The sequence below is a fragment of the Cervus elaphus genome, chromosome 33, assembly GCF_910594005.1.
Source record: "Cervus elaphus chromosome 33, mCerEla1.1, whole genome shotgun sequence".
NCBI classification, from domain to species: Eukaryota; Metazoa; Chordata; class Mammalia; order Artiodactyla; family Cervidae; genus Cervus; species Cervus elaphus.
Window position 1 is genome coordinate 34,701,882 of NC_057847.1, and position 18,269 is coordinate 34,720,150.

The 18,269-nt window shown below is 36.6% G+C and overlaps 1 protein-coding gene across 4 annotated transcripts in view; it reads left to right on the forward strand.

Annotated features, from left to right (window-relative positions):
- Positions 1–17,969, forward strand: part of GRB14 (growth factor receptor bound protein 14) — a 123,568-nt gene extending 105,599 nt beyond the window's left edge. The window contains exons 9-14 of one of the 4 annotated variants that reach the window (XM_043894103.1): positions 6,352–6,432; positions 12,806–12,922; positions 13,014–13,086; positions 13,229–13,316; positions 15,600–15,693; positions 16,993–17,969. In XM_043894103.1, coding sequence (XP_043750038.1) covers positions 6,352–6,432; positions 12,806–12,922; positions 13,014–13,086; positions 13,229–13,316; positions 15,600–15,693; positions 16,993–17,139 — 600 coding nt within the window. In that variant the 3' untranslated portion in view covers positions 17,140–17,969. Of the gene's footprint in view, positions 1–6,351; positions 6,433–6,920; positions 8,806–12,805; positions 12,923–13,013; positions 13,087–13,228; positions 13,317–15,205; positions 15,569–15,599; positions 15,694–16,992 lie in introns of those variants that run through there. The other 3 variants (XM_043894106.1, XM_043894104.1, XM_043894105.1) reach the window with 3 other exon arrangements.
- Positions 17,970–18,269: the final 300 nt, after the last annotated feature.

Here is an 18,269-nt window from a genome sequence, read left to right on the forward strand (position 1 = left end):
TCAGAAGACTCACTCTGATTTCATGTGGTTATGTGAGGAAAAAGAAAAATAACCACCACTACATGCATGTATTTTATTTTTTATCTAAAAGATAAACTTTTCCAGAGTAGAACCTAATGCATTTATCTTGTGTGTGTGTGGAGTCTTCCATTTTTAGAAATGTTCTGATTTTTATTGTTTGGTAAGAGTGTTACATATATAGCCAGTAAAACGGACTGGAATTTCTCCTGTCTGTTACTAAGTCTGCATTTTAAAAACATTGTCATCAATTCGAAGTAAAGTGTATTTTAAAATGTGCCCACCTGGATATGCTTACTGTAGTTGTTTTATGTTTTATTGAAGTATTGTGTGAATTGCTTTTTAGTCTAATGTAAATTATTTTATAAATTTTACTGTAGCTCTATTATTCAAATATTCACCTTTGTGCTAAGTAAGAATTATAGCTTCCATAAGCAGAATTTATTGGCAAGCATTTTGACAAGGAATAAGAATGTTCTGAAAGTAGGTACGGAAGAGAGACACAGCTGATACCTTCCTGGATGTATAGAAAGCACATGTATTTTCAAAACTTGTATGCTAGTAAATTTAGCACAACTTTAAATTTATAATTATAAAACTTTACCCATTTCATTTTAAGAAGGGCAGAATAATCAGGATCAGAATTAGTAGTTGTCATACCAGGCTTGGAGGAAAGTTTTATGTTCTGTCCTTTTCCTTTTTTTTTTTTTCATTGAGGTAAAATACATGTAACATAAAATTAACCAAATCAGCTCTTTTTAATATGAACAAATTAGGGGCATTGAGTACATTCAAAATATTATGCAACTGCCACCTCTGTCTAATTCCTAAACATTTTCTTCACTCAAAATGAAACTCTGTGCCCAGTAAGCAGTTACTCCCAGCCTCTGGCAACCATCTTTTGCCTCTATGGATTTACCAATTTGGATATTTCATACAAATAAAAGTGCCCAGCTATCTCAGTCAGTAGAGCATGCGACTGTTAATCTCAGGGTCATGGGTTCAGGCCCCACATTGGGTGGCACATGTTTTTGGGCATCCCCAGTAGCTCAGTCAGTATAGAATCTGCCTGCAGTGCGGGAGACCTGGGTTTGATCCCTGGGTTGGGAAGATCCCTGGAGAAGGAAATGGCAACCCACTCCAATATTCTTGCTTGAAGAGTCCCATGTACAGAGGAGCCTGGGGGGCTACAGTCCATGGAGTCACAAAGAATTGGACATGACTTAGCAACTAAACCACCATACAAACAAAATCATGCAATATGTGACATTTTGGATCTGGCTTCTTCACTTAGCATAATTTGTGGTTCATCCATGTTGTAGCAGCTTGTATCTGTACGTTGTTCTTTTTATGGCTGAGTAATATTCCATTGTATGTGCATTGTTTAACATACACATATATGTTAAATAAACAATTTGTTTATCCATTTATCCATTGATGGGTATTTGGATTGTTTCTACCTTTTACTGTTGTGAATAGTGCTGTTTTGAACATGTCTATACACATATTTATTTGAGTAACAGTTTTTATTTTTTTATATATATGTATATACCTAAAACGGAGGAGGTAATGGCACCCCACTCCAGTACTCTTGCCTGGAAAATCCCATGGACAGAGGAGCCTGGTAGGCTGTGGTCCATGAGGTCGCCAAGAGTCAGACACGACTGAGTGACTTCACTTTCACTTTTCACTTTCATGCACTGGAGAAGGAAATGGCAACCCACTCCAGTGTTCCCACGTGGAGAATCCCAGGGACGGGGGAGCCTGGTGGGCTGCCGTCTATGGGGTCGCACAGAGTCGGACACGACTGAAGTGACTTAGCAGCATATACCTAAAAATGGAATTGCTGGGCATATGGTAATTCTATGTTTAACTTTTTGATTAATTGCCAAAATGTTTTCCTCAGAGGCTAAACCACTTTATATTCCCACCAGGAATGTATAAGAATTCCAACTTCTCCATACCTCACAAACATGTATTATTTTCCATTTTTTTTTAAAAAAGATAGTCATCCTAGTGGGTGTGAAGTGGTAAGAAGCAAGTGTTTAAAAGTAATTTAAAGCTTGGATTAACTGTGAAATTTTCTTCCTTTTGTGTTATGGCAGAAAGTCACTATGGTTACCTTTTTATTAGAGATTTGTTTGTTTCTCAAATAAGTCTATTGTCAAAATGGCTGTCATGATTTTGATTTCTGCAAATCTTATAATTACTAATTCTTTGAAATCCTCATGATAAGTAGTCCCTAGTCACTTCTATGTTGCTCTCATTGTCATAAAATGTAAAACAAACAAAATGAAAAAGAGAGAAGTACTTTAGGGTGTCTTGGAAACCAACCAGTCAAGGCAGTAGTAACTTGGTAACCAGAGACATGCATTGGAATCATAGGAGGTGCTTTCTGAAGCTCCGTGGCCCAGCTGCAGCCTCGGGGATCCTGAGTTCGTGATTGAGTTCCAAGTGTCTACCTGATTAAGAACCACTGACTTCATCCCGTCCCCTCCTTTCACAGATAAAGAAGCTGGCACTGTTTGAAAGACTTTATTCCATCACAGTTATGGTAGAGAAAATATCTTAAGGTCTCTGATTTTCTCTCCCCTTCCATCAGAACTCTGGAAGCCTAGCTAGGTTGACTGAGGAGATACCTTCCAACCTTGTTTAGCAAAACTTTCTCCCTTCTTATGGACTCAGATTCAAATACCCAACACAGAAGCAGGTGGTAAACCCACTTCCTTTAAATAGTCCTTCAGTGACTCTAACATGCCATTGATCTTACTAGGATGCTCCATTATTTTTATGGAACTAGAAAGATAAGAATTATGCCAATAAAATTATGTGAGGTTTCACATCACTTATGATTTTTATTTTCATTTGAGTATTTAGATTTATTTAGGCCTGTAGACCTACTTCTCATTTTTGTTGAAATTATCAATTTTGTGTATATACATGTATATATATATGAAATAAATTAGTTAAGGTATTCATGAAACTTCTTCATATTCTAAATCTGACTTTCTGAATAGTTTCCATCTCAGAGTCATGGATACTTATATTTTCCCCAGATTGTCCAGCTCTGTGCCTTCAAGAGCTTAGGGGAGGCAGATGAGTGCTCTGCCGTGGTCTGTGAGTTTCTTTCTAGCCACTGGCAATCCCTTTGCAAGGTTTGATGCTAATGACTTTTTAATCCCATCAATTTCAGGCAATGGCAAGTTGCTTGGTCCACAGTGAATATAAGATGCCATAGGTTATAATATACAGATTATTAGTCTAAAAACAGATGTCTGTCTGAGAAATGATGAAATATACTGAAAGTTTTGTTCTTTTTGTATCGAGAATGCTCAGTTTTTGGAAGATTGTATCTCCTTATTGTTTGACTCTTCTCAGTCTCTTTCAAGTCCCAGCTGCCCAGTTTAAAGAGGCTGTGTTGTATCAGTTTTCCATAGCTGCTGTAACACATTACTGCCAGTGTAGTGGCTTAAAACACAAAATTATCATCCTTCACCTCTGTCATTCAGACATCTGAAGTGGGTCTATTGGCCTAAAAAGAAGGTGTCAACAGGGCTCCATTCTCCTTTGGAGGCTTTAAGGGAGGACCTGTTTTCTTGTGCTTTCCAGCCTTTAGAGACTGCTCATGACACCTTCCTCCATCCTTAAAGTCAGCAATATCCTGCTGAGTCCATGCTCCCTTTTTTCTGATTCTCTCTTCTGGTTCTGGATAAGGACCCTTGTGATTACACTGGATCCACAAGGATCATCTAAGACAATCATGTCATTCCAAAGTCAGCTGATCAACACCCTTCATCGTATCTGCAACCTTATTTCCCCTTTGCCAGCTATCCTAGCAACCCACACGAGTATCTTTGCTTGGAGAATTCCATGGACAGAGGAGCCTGGTGGGCTACAGTCCATGGGGTCGCAGAGTCGGACACGACTGAGCGACTTAACACACACACAGCTAGCCTGGTGTATTATATTCACAGGTTCCAGGATGTGGACATATATGGCCCATTATTCTGCTACCACATCCATGTTCCCTGTTTGTTTCAATTATGGCAACGCTTTTCCAGATGAGGCTGGAAATACAGGCCAGCATCAGTGAAGTCCTTTAGCATGGAGCCAATGAGAAACCACCATGGAATCAAACAGGAAATTGATATGATCTGTTTTACAGTTTAAAATAATCAGTTACAGGAAGTCTGAGCCTGCCAGCACAGACACATTTGAGACTCTCTAACAGGGGACTGGCAGCTTGTTAATGAGCTGCTGATTTGATCCCCATGGCTGGTGCAGCTGGGCTCACCTGGGCTTAGAGGTAGCTTTTGATCATCTCCTTTGGTTGTCTGTTGTGTTATTTCCACAGTTTATCAGCAAGGAGCAGGGGAAGACTAGTCTATGTTATGTTGGCTCAACCAGACGTACCCTTCTTATTTCCATTATATGCTGTTTATTAGATGTAGTCTCCCCCAAGAATTTTGGCCTCTTGTTTTATTTTCCTTTCTTTTTCATATATACATGTAAATTCTTCATGTAGTAACAAACAGAAATATTCCCATTCTCTTTGAAGAAATTCCATTTCAATGTAGAATCAGAAAAAAATCAGAGACTTAGAAAAGGGGAGATTTGTTCATGTAGAGTGTCCCAGGTACATGGTGTCTTTTCCCCTTACCTTCAGTTAGAACTCTTTACCATATTTTGGTCCCTTATCTGCCCCTCCACAGGACAGGGAAATATTAAGGTGATCCATGCCCTACCTCTTGGACAGAGTTAACTGCCTACTAAAGACTTCAGCAGCACAGAAGCAACTTCCCAAAGCCAGGGGGTATTGGGGATAGAACATCTTTGAAGAAAACAGTCTTATTAGTAGATGGCAGACTTTTCACTACAGGTGAATACAAGGTGTCCAGGCAGCACGTACTTGTGAAAGTGTTGGTTGGAGTCTTATATATTCTTCAAAATGAACTTGACTAGAAATTAAGCTCCTCTGTCTTCTTTTTAAAGTCATTGTAGGCTTAGAGTTGATTTAAAATAAATTTCATTAGATCCTATTAATGTCAATCAAACCTTAAATTAAAAAATAACTTTTAGAAGTTGGGAAATAATTGGATAAAGAAGTCAACACAGAGAATTTTAAATGACTCTAGGTTTGTATTCATATTAAAAGCAAAATCTTGAAGACAGTGACTTCCCTCGCCCCCCTCTGACTTTCTGCCTAATTACCAAATATATCCACATTGCTGAAATTGCTTTCATGAAAATAGTTTTTAGTAGAGAAATAGCTCTGTTGGAATGTTTAAATGGAATTCATCCTAAGGGTAATATTTGTTTCCATGGTGTCTTTTCAAAGTCTTTTATATAGGACCTACTTTTAAGTTCATAATGGCTCCATGAAATGGAGAGAATTATAGAGGGTAGCAGAAAAAAAGATAAGCCTATCTGTTCCATTGGTTTCTTCCTTCCTTCCTTCCTTTCTTTTTTTCTTTTTTTAAGGGAGTAACTTAAATCTAAGGGGGTTATCTTCCAGTTTTAGATGGGGGCTCCTGTAAGATGTTTGGTCATGGTAGTTGACATTCTTAGTGTTTCTCAAACTAATAATCCAATTATAATCCAGACCCACTTTCTTATCCTAGCCTGGCAGTCTGGTTCTTATGATGCTACCTCTTGAAAGTAGATTGTATAGTTCTGATCTATTGTTCTTTACATTGTATGCCATGACCCTTTGCCTGAAATCAACCTGATGCCCTACCATTTTGATTCCCAGAATTTAAAGTCAAAAATTAAACAATAGCCTAAGAGTATTGTTACCAGAGGGATGGTACAGTGCCAGGAATCTCCAAAATAGGATCAAGTTTGTGGATTACAAAAAAAAAGTGCAATTCATCAATCAGTCATTGAAGAGTTATAGTAAATTTGTCATTGAAGAGTTATGGTAAATTTTACCCAATTCTGCTTAGGATGTGTGTCAGATTCTCAGAGTCTTTGTACCATAAACCCAGGAAGACTTCCCAAGTGAGCTCTCTCATCACTAGGTGATATACCACGCCACATAGTTTTGGTGCTATTGACACTAAGAATAACGAGTAGGAATGTCAATTCCAGATCTTTGTATTGTGAGCTAGAACTTAAGTGTGGGTCCCAATAAAAACCACTCTTTTAAACTGTCCCATTTAGAACATCAAATTTTGTCTTTCAAACTTTTGGTTGCTTTACTTATTTGTTTTAATGAAAGCTTGTAATTTTTATTTTTTTATATTGATGTATAATGAATGAAAGTATTGATTTTCATAAGTTATGTATGTGGTAAAAGTGGTGGGACTGTGTTTTTATTTATTTGTTCTGCAGTATGGCATGCAGCTATACCAGAATTACATGCATCCATATCAAGGCAGAAGTGGCTACAGTTCTCAGAGTATATCTCCCATGGTAAGGACCAAGTTTTTGAACCTACATCTTATTTTATATTTACATTACATTAATTTGCAATCATGTTACATTATAAATGTACATTACAATACATTTCCTGTTGTTTTTTTTTTTTTGTCAAGTAAAGTAACTTTTGAACAGCTTCTTACCATCATGTTATATTAAACTATTTACATTTGGCTTTTGTGTGATTGCAGCCTATGTGATAAAATCACGTAGTGGGGCGTACGTTAAGTAGTCACTTAAAATAATGTTTTATGTTAAAGAAAAATTTTAAATATTTGAAAGAATTATGAGAGTCATTGTGTGTCATTACATTGAGGATTAGATCTTAATAAGATATTTGATAGAACACTGTCCTTGAGAATGTAGATATTTCTTAATTATTGACTTGATTGTAGGTTTATTTATTTAAATATTAATTCTGGGATTATCATAGCCTGTGACTTCTTTTGCATTCTGACTTTCTAACAACAATATTTTTAAAGTTTCAGGTCCTTGAAAAACATACCGCTCTCCAGGAAACCCAAAAGATGCAAGCCAAAATATTGGTTGTGCATTACATTAAGACTAGCACCGCTTCACAAGTTTATCCTAAATGGCACTTGGATATTTATACACAGATACATCTTTCCCCGTCTTTGGGACCTAATTTTAATTTCCTGTGCATTAACAAGAAATTTATTTTTGAACTTAAAGTTTATGTTCTGCTGTTTTTGCTTGTGCTCTTTACTATTGAGTATATTGGAAATTTGGACATATGAGCTTGTATGACAAATTGGCTAACATGCTGCATTTACACTTAGGTTAAAACATGCTTTTCATGGCTGTGACCAAGGGAGGTGCATTTTTGCACGTGGTAACATAGCAGATAAAACGCTTAGTTCTAGGAATGAGGCATGAAATAATGTCAATTATGTATCCTGATAGACTAATATGGAAAAAGAATTCCAATTCTGTAGTTATGGTGCTTTAAGTTAAGGAAGAGTAACTTTTCATTTTTATATCGATTACTTTTTAGCTCCAAAATAAGAAAGTAAGGAATGTAATGAATTTTTATAAAAGCAGTAGCTTTAAGGTGAGAATTTTTATAATTTGTCAGCTTACCCTAATCTTTTAATTCATGTATATATGAATAATGAATTTTATTATCTTAATCCTTTTCTAAATCCTTCTAAATTTCTTTCAGAGTCTAAAGTTATTAGGATGAGCATGTTAATAGCAGCCATGATTTGGAGGCAATTATTATTTAGTATCCTCTTAATCACAGGGAAAAAATGCTATAAAATAAGTCCTTTCCAGTCTCATCATTGTCATTAATATACAAGTATAGTATTATTCTTGCTTCTTTCCACTGAAACTGATCCTACTGTTGATCATTATATCTATGACAGTTCAGTTAATGTAGCTTTATTTTTTTGGCACCTTGTATAAGAAAAGACACTCCTTGAGTCTTGAATTTGGCTGTAAACAGGGGTTCAAGGACAAGAGGTTTAAACCTCTGTGATGAGGACAAGGATCTAGTCCTGTATGGCAGTTGACATGATCAGACAAAATGGCATCTCAGCTCTTCTTAATTTTCACGAAGGAAACCTAGAAGACTGGGGAGGCATTTTTGTTTACTTTGATATCTATACAGAATCCCAGGATAATTTCTAGATGAGAAAATCAGTGACCTCACCTGCCTCCGTGGGTTTTCATCAAGGTACCATGTTCAAGGAGCAACAGGAAAAGCTTCCTAATTTTGTTATAGTTTTAAGGGACAATATTTTCTTCTCCAGGGATTCATTTTGAGAAGGGAAATGAGAAAAAAAATGATCATACCATAATGAACATCTTAACTATATATAGCACACAGTAGCTACCCCATCAACCTTTGAAAGGAGAATCATCAGCAGATATTTCAAGAAGCAGATATTTGGTCTTTTTTTAGGACAAAAAAAGGAATTCGTTTAAAGGAACATCTGTTCATTAGACCCTGGCCAGAATGAGGGGATGGGAGAAGCAAATCAACTGAAGTTCTTATTTATTGTTTCTCATATTTGACCTTGAGCTAGACATTCCAAATTGCCATTTTCTCCCCTGTACCTCCCATCCCGTGGTACAGAAAAGAACCTTAGAGAGGGCCTGTCACTATTTTCACCAAGAGTGTGACTTTGGTTGAGTCACTGCTGTCCTGAAGTATAAAATAAGGGAGGGTGGTTGTGTGATCTGTGGAAATGATTACCCCTCTGATGTCCCGTGGCTCTGTACGATACTGATGAGGGGATGGCCTGCACTGCATGTTAATGCGAAAGTCAGTTGCTCAGTCGTGTCTGACTCTTTGCGACCCTGTGGACTGTAACCCGCCAGGCTTCTCTGTCCATGGAATTCTGCAGGCAAGAATACTGGGGTCGGTTGCCATTCCCTTCTCCAGGGGATCTTTCTGACCCAGGGATTGAACCTGGGTCTCCTACATTGCAGGCAGATTCTTTACCATCTCAGCCACCAGGGAAGCCCTGGAGTGGCAGAGACTGAGTAGTTAACTAGTTGCTGCTTAGCTAAGCTGCCTGAAAAACATTTCAGGCCCCAGCCTCACTCAAAAGTGTTTGGATCTGATCTCAAGGATGATCCGGATAATGGAGGGTGTACTCAGGCTCCTTCTTTCTTAAAGAGAGGCAAGCTGTTAAAATCACGGACTTTTATTTTTCGGGCTTGCCCTGTTTATCCACCACATGGAAGAGCTAGAAAAAGGGACAAATAGTTGAGAAATACATTGATTCTGAATGTTAACAATGTCGCTTTCTATGTGAAAGAAATTGAGTTGAAAATGACCTTTTGGTTCAAGTCAGATTTTTCTTCACTTCCATTTCTTTGTCCACCAAAGGTAAACTATTAATTTTTCATCTACCACCTGCCATTCAGTAGAAACATTTGCTCTATTTCTGTGTGTTCCCTAGCCTAGTAATGTAGCAAATGAAAATACTTATTTGTATTGTAGACTCCCTACTTAAGGTCAAGTAATTATGGAACATGGGATCTTGTTTTACATTTCAGCCTGTCATACTATAAGGGGGAAAATGAGAAATGAATTAAGAACAACTGCTTATGTTTATTTTTCTTTCCTAACGGTATTTTTATGTTGTCAGAGTCTTGTGATTACAGAGGCCATCTTGGCATGTGAAGGCAGAGATGTTATATGGATAAAGCTATCATTATGATTGAGATTAGTTACTCTGTGGCTTGGGCAGGTGGAAGCTTTTCATTAATGTCGGCAAAGCAAAAGTATATCTGACTGGTCCACAGCCCAGCACAGGAGATCATGGGGTGAGAAGGGCAAAGTAAGGTGTGACAGCAAATAGAGATTACAGAGACAGCATCTGTCTGGAAAGAGCAGCTGTCAGTTACAAAAACTCCTGTAACAAATGAAAAATTGCACGCCGGATCTCCACAAATAAAGATGAACTGTAATAAGATTGTGGACCACTAGAGCAAGGTTTTGAGAGGAAATAATAAATGCTAACAAAGTGGGATGTGTAACACAGAGATAAATGATCCCCCCTCCCATTTTTGTATGAACCAAGTTTTGTTTCGAGCAGACATTTGACTAGAGTCTGTTAGACAAAGCAGGATATGCCAGAAACCATGTGGAGAGAGAGGCAAAATGACCTTAAGCCAGGAGTCTCCAGGTGTATGTTGGCTCATCCTTACTATGAAAACTCCTTTTTTTGTGTGGTGTGTGTGTGCGAGCACATGCCCAGTCATGTTCGGTTCTTTGCAACCCCAGGGACTGTAGTCCGTCAGGCTTCTCTGTCCATGGAATTTTCCAGGCGGGAATACCAGAGCGGGTTGCCATTTCCTTTGGGGGATCTTCCTGACCCGAGAATTGAACTGCATCTCTTTTGTGTCTCCTGTATTGGCAGGTGGATTCTTTAGCACTGGCTCCATCTGGGAAACCCATTTTTTGTGTGTGTTGCTCGTCTATTAATGACCAGTGGGGAAAAACTATTAAACATTGCCCATGCTGGTTTATGGGGTTCCTACTTGGCACTATGGTAAGGAACCCACCTGCCAATGCAGGAGATTTAAGAGACATAGATTTGATCCCTGGGTAGGGAAGATCCTCTGGGGGAGGAAATGGCAACCCACTCAGTATACTTGCCAGGAGAATCCCATGGACAGAGGAGTCTGGTGGATTATGGTCTCACTTATTCAGTTCAGTTCAGTCACTCAGTCGTGTCCAACTCTTTGTGACCCATGGACTGCAGTATGCCAGGCTTCCCTGTCCATCACCAACTCCTGGAGCTTACTCAAATTTATTTCAGTGGAGTTGGTGATGCCATCCAACCATCTCATCCACTGTCATCCCTTTCCACTCCTGCCTTCAGTCTTCCCAGCGTCAGAGTCTTTTCCAAAGAGTCAGTTCTTTGCATCAGGTAGCCAAAGTATTGGAGTTTCAGCTTCATCAGTCCTTCTAATGAATATTCAGACTGATTTCCTTTAGGATGGACTGGTTGGATCTCCTTGCAGTCCAAGGGACTCTCAAGAGTCTCCTCCAACACCACAGTTCAAAAGCATCAATTCTTCGGCGCTCAGCTTTCTTATAGTCCGACTCTCACATCCATACATGGCTACTGGAAAAACCAAAGCTTTGACTAAACGGACCTTTGTTGGCAAAGTAATGTCTCTGCTTTTTAATATGCTGTCTAGGTTAGTCATAACTTTTCTTCCAAGGAGCAAGCATCTTTTTATTTCATGGCTGCAGTCACCATCTGTAGTGATTTTGGAGCTCCAAAAAATAAAGTCTGTCACTGTTTCCATTGTTTCCCTATCTATTTGCCATGAAGTGATGGGATCAGATGCCATGATCTTAGTTTTCTGAATGTTGAGTTTTAAGCCAACTTTTTCACTCTCCTCTTTTACTTTCCTCAAGAGGCTCTTTAGTTCCCCTTTGCTTTCTGCCATAAGGGTGGTGTCATCTGCATATCTGAGGTTACTGATATTTCTCTCGGCAATCTTGATTCCAGCTTGTGCTTCATCCAGTCCAGCATTTCTCATGATGTCCTCTGCATATACGTTAAATAAGCAGAGTGATAATATACAGCCTTGATGTGCTCCTTTCCTGATTATAAACCAGTCTGTTGTTACGTGTCCAGTTCTAACTGTTGCTTCTTGACTGGCATAAAGATTTCTTAGGAGGCAGGTCAGGTGGTCCGGTATTCCTTTTTCTTTCAGAATTTTCCACAGTTTGTTGTTACCCACACAGTCAAAGGTTTTGGCATAGTCAATATAGCAGAAATAGATGTTTTTCTGGAACTCACTCACTTTTTCGATAATCCAACAGACTGTGATCTATAGGGTCATAAAGAGATGGACACAACTGAAGTGACTTAACATGCATGCACATGCTGGTTTTGGATATTTTGTCTTTTGATTTCTGTAAACCGAGTGACACTTGTAATTAGAGAGTTATCAACTTTTTTTTTTTTTAGGATACGTTATTTAAGATGACACATTTTTAAGAAAGATGGTTGTGAATTAGAGTCCTAAACAAAGAAAAAATAAATAAGGTCCATGTTTTGGATGTTTCATTTTCACAGTCAGAGAATATGAATAAAAAAAGTAATTGGCAAAGATGACTTTCTTACTTGTTTAAAATTATTTAAAGATGTCTTCCTTTTGTATTGGTTCTTTTGTCTTTCAGACTAATTTTTGCAACTCTCATTTTGCCATGTTTATGCCTACAAGATGAAAAAACATTCGCATACTAAGTCATAGAAATTTTAGTATTATGGAGTTATCTGAATTATTTCATTAAATTTCATTTTCTAAGATAGAGGAAAGTTGACGTGATAAACTTTTAAAATACATGTTATTGGTTTATTATAAAATATGAGTACTGTTTCTTTCTAAAGAAGTAATGTAAGTCAGTCTGTTATAGCTTTAGTGTGTCTTGAATCTTAATAAAAGCTGTTTTATAAGTAGGTAGATTTAACATTTAAATAATCATTGATGAATTTCAAAGCATAACAGAGGGATGAATTTGGAAGTGATGGATATTTTTAGCCACATGAAGGGTTATTTTTTTGTAAATTGGTATTTTTCTGCTTAAATGAATACAAAGATATAGGGTTGCTTTAGGAGAAAGACATACTTACCTTGAAAGCTATTAATCTCTCTTAATTCAGTGACCTTAACAAATAACTGTGTAACCTACTTAAATAGATTATTTTATAGCATCATTTCCTATTCAATATGTATTGTTAACTTTTTAATTTCCTGCTAGTTACCTTTGGAACCATATCCTAAAATGGAAATGTATTGCCAGCAAAAGACTGAAAGGTAACTTCAAAGGTATTTTCGAGGTAAAAAAAAAAAATGTGCTTTTTTCCAGAGAAGTATATCAGAGAATTCCCTGGTAGCAATGGACTTCTCAGGCCAGAAAACCAGAGTTATAGAAAATCCCACTGAAGCCCTTTCCGTTGCAGTTGAAGAAGGACTAGCTTGGAGGGTACAGATTAGCTTCCTGTTCTTCAAAATGTTTATGATTTGAATTTGTTTCACCCTGAAAGTTGAAATTTGTTTCCCACTTCCTTATGCAGAAAAAAGGATGTTTACGCCTGGGCAGTCACGGGAGCCCCACCGCGTCTTCACAGAGCTCTGCCACAAACATGGGTATGTCTGTGCAGTCACCGCGGCCAGCTGGGCGGGAAGGTTGCATTTAGACGTAGTCACCGAGGGGCGAGGGTCAGAGTACATGTAACTAGACTGTGATCGTTGCAAACAAATCTTGTATTACCCCACTTTATTTCTTCAGCTATCCACCGGTCCCAACCATGGTTTCACCACAAAATTTCTAGAGAGGAAGCTCAGCGATTAATTATTCAGCAAGGTCTAGTGGATGGGTAAGTTAGATTTTGAATAGCACTGATTTTTGATTTCTCCTGTAATCAGCAATTACTTATTCAACACACAGAGAGAGTTTTGATTTCAGCTCAATGAAGTGACTTTGTGCTGTAAGGATGGTTGCCACTGAATCCTAGCAATACCTAGACAATACCTGTTACATAGTGGTTGCATAGTCTTTGTCCATAAAGAAAAGAGTTGAATAGGATTCTCTGGTCTTAAACAGTGATAGTTAATATTTTGCCATTCTGTGCATCTCAGATATTAATTGATGGGGCAAAAGCTGAACACGTTTTGGCGTGTCAACATTTTGATTTGAATTGATTAGTACAGTGGCAAAGTATGGTTTGTGTCATGACAGAACCACATCTTACAAAACCATGAACCACATCTTACATGTTACACATTTTTTAAGTTTGATGGAGGGTGTGTTAAAGTAAAATATAAAAGTAAAGTAAAAAGCTGTTTCTTATGTACTTAGATTATGCCATGTTTTTCTGTTTACATCCCATTTCTTTCCTCTAAATTTTAACAGTTTCAAGTAATATAAACCTATGAAAATAGTACTTTTTGATTCTTCTCATGTTATCTTTTAGTGGGAGACCATAGAAGACACAGGAGAAGCAGAAAATTTATTATGCAAGATTTATAGTCTAAAAAATTTTATTCTTCTCAAATTACTCAGTGTTACAGATACTTCCTATAAAATAATATTAGCTGAATTTTATTCCTAAATGCAGCACAAATGAAGGAGGTTGTATTGAGGTTTGGATGGGAAATAAAACCAGCATCAATTTAAACAAGTGGTAATGGGTGGGCTGCTCTCTATAGGGTCACATAGAGTTGGACATGACTGCAGTGACTTAGCAGCAGCAGCAGCAATGGGATCTTACATCTTCAAGGGTTGGATTAAGATGATGGCAAGATTTCAAGGTGATTTAATATAGACATTTGGACAAAAATGCATTTTCATGTAGAAGATTATTAATAGCAAGTCAGCATTTCAGTAGACTCTAAATAAGAAAAGATTTCAATATACTCTGCATGGAACTAGATCTTTTTAGATTAAATCTGAACAATCAGCGGAATTACCATCTGATAAGACCAATAAAAGAAATAAATCACAAAGAATTGTCAAAATATTTTGGAGGATTATAATTTTCCTTATTTCTGAGCCCAGTTTTTTTAATTGAATGACATAACTGCATGAAGAATGAGAGTATCGTTATGTTTTACGTTTTTTAATTTTTAAAAAATGGTTTTTGGTATTCCTTTTGGAAAGATGTGATGCTGTCAGGCAGTCCACTAGGGGGTAGTGTTGATCCACTCAGGAATCAGGAATGGGGCAAGACTTAGAGCTTGACTGACCAGGGAAACTCCCTTTTGTCCCATCTCCCAGAGATGTAATGTCAGAATCACACAGCACAGATGCAATGGATAATCTTGTCAGACGTCTGTGACGGCTCACATTTGGCTCTCTTTCCCCAGCAGAGTGAGATTAGTGTTGGAGTCACCAGTGGGGACTGGTGGCACAGTCTGTTTGCCAGCCATCATTACAAAGATGGTGATGCACTGAGTTGCCAGTTAATAAGAATCAGCCTGGCCACGTTTTTCTTAGGCCGTTAGGGCGTGTCTTGTTTTTCTGCTTGTTATAGAGACTTTATGCTACCCTTTTCAAGGTTGAAGTAAATGTTGTTTGGGTGTTTCTTTTACTAAAAATATTTTGCTCAAACATTTAATAAATGATTTCACGATTGATTTTTTAGAATATATTCACTTCTCAGTTTCAGTTGTATGTAATAGTAGGAACCAGAATAAAAAAAAAAAAGTATCCAGTATAGAAGAGTGGGTTTAAAATTTTTTAATTCTAAAAATTTTCTTTCTGCAGGACCTTACATGACCCAGAAGAAACAATATGCTAATGATTCATTCTCTGTACCAAAGAGTTGCATATGATTACCCAACTTCCCACTGGAAAAAGGACTTGGCAATAATTGTTGATGCCAGCATAGCTTTATATTGGTTATTGTGAGGAAAAAATCTGACAAATGACTGTGTATTTATCCTATTCAAATTAAATTAGTTCCAATGATAGTTTTTTAGTATTAGAGTATATCATACCATATTGTTTACCATGTTGCATAATCCTATCATTGAATACACAGTAAAGGAAAACCCTGGCTACATTTAGGAATGTACTTCCTGGATTTGGTATAGGCTATATTTCTATGAAATCCATGAATAAATAAAGAAAAATATTGAAATTCCTTCTCTCTCTTTAGAGTTTTCTTGGTACGGGATAGTCAGAGTAACCCCAAAACTTTTGTACTGTCAATGAGTCATGGACAAAAAATAAAGCACTTTCAAATTATACCAGTAAGTATTTGTGATTTCTTATTCGTGTATTAGAGATGATCTTAATGCATAAGCTTTTGGAGACTTTAGTTTTCTTTGGTTCTTTTATTAAATATAATATGGGAGCTTGTGCTTTGACTAGAGTTAACTATGGCAGAAATGGTTTTATGAGTCTGAATTAATATAAGAAATACAGGAATTGTAAAAATTAAATTTCCCTTTTCTCATGAAATATGATTTGGTAATATTGTATAGACCCCATGCCACCTATTATTAAAAGGCCACTGAAAATTCTTTCTCCTGAAATCTACTAGTGGTTGTTTAAAAACCATTATCTTAAAGCCCGTTCTCCTCTCTTGTCCCAAAAATGTTTTTTTGTAGTTTTGTTTATAATCATCATTATGGATATGTAAGCAGGTGTTGTAGCACTGGAGATCATTATTTAAACTATTCTGAACACCTTTTAAAAATGTAATTCTGCTTCCAGGTGGCACAGCTTGCTTTGATATTTTTTGTTGTTGTTGTTATTATTGCTTCTGCTGTGTGTGTGTATGTGTGTATACACATGCATGCATGTATGTATGCATGTGATCTGTGTATTAGAACCAGATTGTGTGGAACAGAGATCCAGTCTACTTTTAAGAAAGTATTAACATGAAATTGCTAAGTTGCTAGTGTTTTCTTTTTTCAAATGAACTCTTTTTGAAATTATCCAATCCATATGAAGTTTCTTCCTGACTACATTTGATTATGTGAGTGACATCCCTGGCAAGTTATGAATTGCTTAATGCCCGAAGATCTCAATGCAAAGGGGAAAAAAAACCCAAACCAACCTGTCATTCCATTAACATAATGTTTGACTGACTGCTCCAGAATCAATTTACTGATACAAATTCTGGTGGATATTCATGTTTAAATATACAAAGTGAGGGTTTAGGTAGACAGCAATTAGAAATGGAAATTATTTTCTGAGGGTAGGCATAACAAAATTTTTTGTTTACTCTTACACTAAATAGTGCAGATTTCTCACTGTGTACTGTATTGATTCAGACTTGTCCTACTATTCTAACTACAGAACGTTAAGAGAATTAAAGATACAGGAAGTAGAGCCACACCTTACTTGGGATCAGATGATATTTCCTTTAGATGCAAGTAAAGTTACAAAAAAGAAGTGGGTGTGCCAAAATCTTCTTTTCACTGTCCTTTAGTATTATAAATGTGTCAGTTCTGGCATTTGAACATGCAGTGTGCAATAAAACATGATTGACTTTCTGAGTAGTTTTTTCCCTTCTTACTGGTTTGTTGGTTTTCCTGTTTCAGGTGGAAGATGATGGTGAGATGTTCCACACTCTTGATGATGGACATACAAGATTTACGGATCTAATCCAGTTGGTGGAGTTCTATCAACTCAATAAGGGCGTTCTTCCTTGCAAGCTGAAACATTATTGTGCTAGGATTGCACTTTAGCCAAACCAGAAGTGACTTCTTAAACTGTTGAGGAAAAATAACTCAAGAAAAAGACCATAAATAAGGGTGAAGGCATTGCCATGGTGAAAATAATCTATTTCACCTACAATTATAAAAAATAGTTTGTACATTACAAATAATTCAAGATTTGGATTGACATTACCTTCATCATTTAAAAATTCATTAGTTAAAATTAAACCTCAGAAAAAAATGATTTGGTGTGTTCTTGTGTGATTTTACATTATTAAAATATTTTCTTCAAATATGCATAATTTAGACATCTTTCTGTCCTTATTTACTATAGCAGCATTAGAATTCTCAACCACAAAATGTGAAAAAAATTTGAGGCTCAGAATGAATTATTTGTGGACTGAATTTCAATTATACCACTGTTTTTATAACTTAAGAAGTATGACAAAAATTCAAGTTATCAATTAAAAGAAGCTACTCGCAACCTGTTAATAAAACTAAAAACTATTTTGAATTGTATATTTTCTGAGTTTATTATAACCTTAAGATCAAATCATATTTTGAAATAACAGCTGAAATTTTTTTGAAATATATTGATTTTTCAGAATGACTTTTATTACATATTAAATTATTAATTATACCATAATTTTTACACTGGTATTGTACCTATCAGTGACATTATTTATTGCATTTTTTTCATTTATTTAAGGATTGACTGTGACTATCTACCTGTTTTTAAGAAAATGATCAAAATGTAGAGGGGATTTAGATAATTTGCACATGCTTTCTCATGGCATATAAATTTATGACAGTGTAACATTTTCACAGTAATATTTCCCATTTGCCCCATGCTGTAACTTTCAGAAGGTTCTTTAGATCCTTATACAGCTAGATCATTAACCTGATCAAAATGTTAAAATCAAAGATATAAAAATCTATTAAGATTCAAATAGGTAAATCCAAGCTATTCTCTTTTCATACCCCCTTTTCTGTTTCTTACCTTGGCAACATCAGTATGAAAGACAAAGGTTTCGGAAAGTTGTGACACCAGCCTCCCTTATCACCTCCCTGAGACCATATAGAAAGCTTTTGTTGGGATTCTATCTCTATTTTTCCTACTTTTTGTGAGAAGGGTATTCAGTGTTCTAAAAAAGGATGAG